Genomic DNA, 5,854 nt, shown 5'->3' on the forward strand with positions numbered 1-5,854 from the left:
TTTTAAAAAAAAAAAAAAAAAAAAAAAAAAAACTAAATACACAAATAATAAATAAACTCAAATTACTTCGATTTATTTACATCCATTTCACATGAACGAGTATTTTTACAAGAGGTTTGCTGCTGACGAATGTTTGCATACATTCTAAACTCGAAATGTATGAATCACTCATTACTGATATGATTTAATCAATCCGTGCTTTATACTTTCAATCTATGTATTTAAATAAAGGCATTTTTTTTAACCCATCACCGGGGGTCGAGAGGTATACTCATTTGGTCAAAACGTTTGTAACGCCCAGAAGACAGCGTCAGCGACACCATAAAATATATATATATATATATATATATATATTTTAAATATTTTTTATATATATATATATATTGTTGAACAGAATCGAATTTTAAATCGATTGAAGCATGATCGTCTGTCCGATTATTGCAAACATTATCCTAGATGGAAAAAATGAAGCTATCAATCTAAAATCTTGCAAAAATAGTGTCAGTTCTTGTACGCAGGCTGGTATTGAAAATGGGCCAAATCGATTGAAGGACACGTTCACAGCACCGCGCAAACTGCGAAAAACTCTGGAAAAACAATAGGAATGAAACATTGTTTTTTTTGCCCATTACTCATATACTATTGCAAATAAATGTAAAAAAATTTGCATAAATATTCTATGGGCGATGGAGTAACAACTTTATAAAATTGGAAAAAATTGACTACACCTACCCTATACTATTATAGTGTATCAAAACTCAGTTGTTTTTTCAGTACCTATACAAAGCGCAGAGACAAGCTTCAAAAATCCCACAAAGTATAGAAATTCTTGGCCAATTTCAAATTTGGAATACGCCTAAACATGTCCACCTGTTCGTCTGTCTATCCGTCCGGCTGCTTGCGCAACTTTCTAGCATTCCCCCGTTAACGAAAATTAAGATATCGCCTATAAAGTTAGAAAAAAAAAAAAAAAAAAATTGGAATTGACAATAAACTTTTCAAAGGACACGCCTGCAACGCCCATATGCCTATAAGACAAAAACTTTTATTTTAAAAATAGAAAAAATCAACTGCGCCCACTCCATATTATAGAGCCTTAGGATTTTTTTCCTTTTACATCTACTTCTGCCTTCTTTAGGGTAACGGTGATGAGTATAAAAAGATTCGGTCCCGACCGAATTTAAGTTTCTTATTTGCTAAATGTTAATATTAATATATACTCAGCCTAATAGAGTAATACAGAGAACGTATGCTTGATAGTGTTACTCCTAAGTTGTAAACGGTTAATGACTTCTACATTGGCTGCAATGTGAAGGGGAATAGGGCGGAAAATCAATCTCTTGACGGAATGAGAATTTCGCATTATCTCTGAAAGAAGGAGGAGGAGGAAAACAAATGAAATGTATCACTAGTAAAGGAAAATAAGTCGTAAAAGTAAATTTATTTTGAATGCATGTAAAGGAATTCGTACGTACTCGTCTCTTAGTGCCTTTGGGCAACCCTGATATTACATGTGACTCATCACACAGCGCCATTTCTACTTATCAAAAGTAGCCCATTAGGCACATTATATGACAGCCATAACTACATCCCTTATACCAAGGAAGGTAAGGTTAAGATCGTTTCGACTCTGAGGCCTCTAAACCTTCACTTTACCAGATAAAATTATTTTACATAATATTTAAATGCATCAGTTAGCCTGAGGGAAGCTTCAGAGGGAATCAGCTATAAGATGGTTTCGATTGGTCTTTCGTTTTAATACTTAAGCAAATGTTTCTTTTCAATCATAATTGAAACGCTGGTATTCCGCGCTCGAGAGATATCATAGGCAAATACCCTTGACCAATGAATTGCACAAAATGGCGAAATATCCCTTTGAGATTCGTTGGCTAAGGGAAATTTGTGAGATGCCTTTGCTGCTTAATACTAATTAACGATATTTGTGCTATGCTAAGACTTCTCCTGGACTTAATGTGAAAAACACGACGATTACACAAACATTGATGGGCTGATTTTTTAATTAAACTTCTAAAAAGAAGAAGAAGAATTTAAAAGAGTCTAAGTAAATCATTGAGCCATAAAATCATGAAAGGGTTGTTTATTTAGCTTCTTCACTTTTTCATTTGCTCAACGCTTTCTTGATTTTTTTTTCTTTTTTAATTGTGTGTATCCGTGTATTTGTAAGCATCTAACTATACACCTGACGTAGTTGCTTATGCTTTTGCCTTTCACTAGCTTGTGTTAAATAATTTAATTGACATTCTTTTAAGCGCGCGATCTTTCTTTTTTTTTTTTTTTTTTGGTTTTTGTATTCTTTTCTTTTTATTTTGTCTTTTTTCTTTATTTTTTTCATATGAATAATCATAAAAATTAAAGAATCAAAGAATGAGGCATTTAAGTGAAACTAATCGATTACTTTTAAGCTAAGAGATATATGTAAGTATGTCGGCCGGCATAAATGAAGTATACATATCCATACCTTTCTATATGCATTCATATGAATGGTCAAAGAATTGTTGAAAAAGCAAATCGTAAAACGATTTAAAATGAAAATCTTTGAAAATTTGGGTCACTTGCAGCCAGCCTTTCTATCGTTTAAATTTGAGTTTTCTTTCTTTTCTTTTGCTTTTTTTTTCTATTTTTTTTTTTTTTTTAATGAATGAATCTGAAAATTGTATGTGATTTCATTTCGAATATAGGGTATAAAAAATGGCTGAAGTGAAGGTGAGATTGTTAAGGAAAAAATTTTCTGATTTTCGTTAATTATAAATAAAATTTAAATGACAAATGTCGGCGAATTCTTTAAAGTTCTTTCAATTCATTCCTGCTTCTATTCACGCTACATTTAGTTACTTTATAATCATATAATGTGCGTCCGTCTGTTCATCTTTCTGCACTTGATTTTCGCAAAGTCGTAGATCTAATTGGTCCGAGCCGTTCGGACAAATCCACAATATACTATTGCCGATCGGTTATCATTCATTATCTTTGAGGTAAATCCATAAAAAACAAGATCACAGTTTACGCATGTATGAAGCCTTCGGGCCTTGAAGCCTTCAAATGCACTTATTTTCCTTAGATCATGCTCGCACGCGCTGGTACTCTCCAATTTTGATTTATTATTATTATTATTTTTTTTTTAAACTTTTATACATATATTTATATTTATTTTTTTTTTTTACTATTCTGATGTATTTGCCAATTGTTTAATTTTCATTATCGCAGATACTTTTAATTACAACGCTGCACGCCATCAATGCATTGGGTACGACTACCTTGGGTTCCAAATGTCAACACGATATGGATTGTACGGATTTTATTAAAGGCAGCACTTGCTCAGCACAGGGTTACTGCGAATGTGCACCCTATTTTGTTCAATACAATAACACTCAATGCCTATCATGTACGTACTGAAATGAAAAATGAAAATTTTCTTTTAATTTCTGATTGTTGTTATTTGCCTGCCTTTCTTTCATTCTTGCTAAAATCTTTCATTTATTTATTTTTTTATTTTTTTTTGCATATTTTACAGCTCAGCTTTTAGGCGGTGATTGCACCCTAAATGAACAATGCTTCATGAAAGTCGCTAATAGCAGCTGCTTAGATGGTGCTTGCCGATGCGTTGAAGGCTTTTTACAATTTCGTAAACATACTTGCTTAGGACGTAAGTATTTGATATAAAATTCATTAATGAATGACTGTATTATCCTATGACAATATTTAATAGATCGATTTTTGTAATTTGTCATAACATTACGATAAGCATTTATTTATTTATTTATTTTGTTTTGATATTGATGTCGATAATGTTGATTATCTCCATTAGAAAGCAAATCCGGTATACATTCTATTTTTATGCTTATCACCGTAGGATGAGCGGTATATTCATCTTGTCAAAACATTTGCAACGCCCATAAGGAAGCGTCAGAGATCCCAAAAAGTGTATATATTCTTGATCAGCATCAAATTCTAAACCCATTTCGAAATGTCTATCTGTCCGTCTGTCCGTCTGTCCGTCTGTTCGATTATTGTAAACATTATTTTGACCTCAAAAATGAAGCTATAGATAATAAATTTAACAGAAATAGAGGAGGTTCTTGCACGCAGGCTGGTATTGAAAAGGGGCCAAATCGGTTGAAGGACACGCCCGTAGCATCATGTGAACTTTGTGTTTCAAAAAACAATTTTTTTGCTCATTACTCATAAACAATAGCAAATAAATGTACAAAAATTTCAACACATATTCTATCGGTGATGTCGTAGCATTTGTGTACAAATATGAAAAAAAAATCAGCCACGCCTACCCAATATTATAGCGTATCAAATTTTAATTCTTTTTTCAATGCCTTTATAACGCGCAGAAACAAGCTCCAAAAATCCCACAAAGTATAGAAATTCTTGGCCAATTTCAAATTTGGAATGCACCTAAACATGTCCACCTGTTTGTCTGTCCATCCCTCTGTTTGCGCAAGTTTGTAATATTTGTGATAAATCTTCTCCCGTTAGCGAAAATGAAGATAGCGCCTACAAAATTTGCAAACGAATTTGGAATTGACCTAAACGTTTCAAAGGATACGCCGAAAACGCCCACATGTGCATACGAAAAAAACATTTATTTGGAAAGTAGAAGAAATCAGCTGCATCCTATTGCCTTTTTTAGGATAACGGTGACGCGTATAACAGATTCGGGCCCGACCGAATTTAATTTTCTTACTTGTTTTAATATAATATTTAATCAACTACTCGGCGGATAGATAGGGTAGTTGAGTGATTGTGGAAATATTACATTAGATAGAGGGGGACGGAAAGTGTTTATATAATGTTGAGTGGAAAATAATAGGAACTTACATTACCTTTTTCAAAATTAAAGTGAAAGTCTCATACGTACTGATGCTTGGCTTGTGTCCTTGATCAGATGTTAAATTTTGTTCAGCGCTTCTTTCAGGAGGTAAGACTTTCCTTTCTCTTGAAATACTCATAATTTATGCTATGCGTCGAGATAAATCCATTCATATGAAATTTTCATATTTTATGGCGAGTCCTCTTGAACGCTTGAAGGATCTATATAGAGCGAAATTTGATTACATCGTACACCATACTCTGTGATATAATAAGTAATAGACTAAATTTAATAATAACAATAATAGCCATAATAATATTTATATAAATAATGCTACGCTATTAAAATGACTTAATTTTTCGTTATTACTTCATATTAAATATAAAATTGCTTTCACGTATGTGAAAAATTCCTCAAATTTATTGTACAAGCGTTAATAAGCCAGTGGCTGCCTCGGTACGGTTGCGCGTAAAATTTATCTCGATTTCTTTTTAACGTTAAATGAACATAATAATGGTATATTTGTAATATATGCGAAGATGATAATGTTCATCTTTATAGTTAGATACAACATGCTCTCATAGACGGCACATACCAGTGCCTGGCTTAAGCATAAGCTCTTCATTTACACATTCAACACAAACATAGACACAAATAGAAATATAAACACAAACATAAACATATATACACACGCTCGCATATACACACGAATATATACATATATATACATACAGACACAGTTGTATACTTTTAAATATCTAACAACATACCAAATTCTTACTTCTCGCATATAAGTGTCGATTCATTCATTCACAGTCACACTCATCAGCTAATTATGTTTGTAATTGGTTTCAGGTTCTGAGAAGAATTTTTTTTATGGGTTTCTTTGAATATTTTTTTTGTACAATTTTTTTTATTATTATTATTGTTGCTGTTATTATAAGTATATAATAACTTTGCTAAAAGCAAAAATCAACAGACATAAAAAACGTGATAATAATAATTATAATAAGA

The 5,854-nt window shown here is 32.1% G+C and overlaps 1 protein-coding gene across 1 annotated transcript in view; it reads left to right on the plus strand.

Moving 5' to 3' along the window:
- The window catches only part of LOC119632072 (myb-like protein X), a 27,040-nt gene that overhangs the window by 5,381 nt on the left and 15,805 nt on the right, over nucleotides 1-5,854 (plus strand). Inside the window, exons 2-3 of the mRNA XM_038024774.1 lie at nucleotides 3,226-3,403; nucleotides 3,533-3,664. Coding sequence (XP_037880702.1) covers nucleotides 3,226-3,403; nucleotides 3,533-3,664 — 310 coding nt within the window. The remainder of the gene's footprint in view (nucleotides 1-3,225; nucleotides 3,404-3,532; nucleotides 3,665-5,854) is intronic.

The sequence above is a fragment of the Glossina fuscipes genome, unplaced genomic scaffold (assembly GCF_014805625.2).
Source record: "Glossina fuscipes isolate IAEA_lab_2018 unplaced genomic scaffold, Yale_Gfus_2 1, whole genome shotgun sequence".
Lineage (NCBI taxonomy): Eukaryota > Metazoa > Arthropoda > Insecta > Diptera > Glossinidae > Glossina > Glossina fuscipes.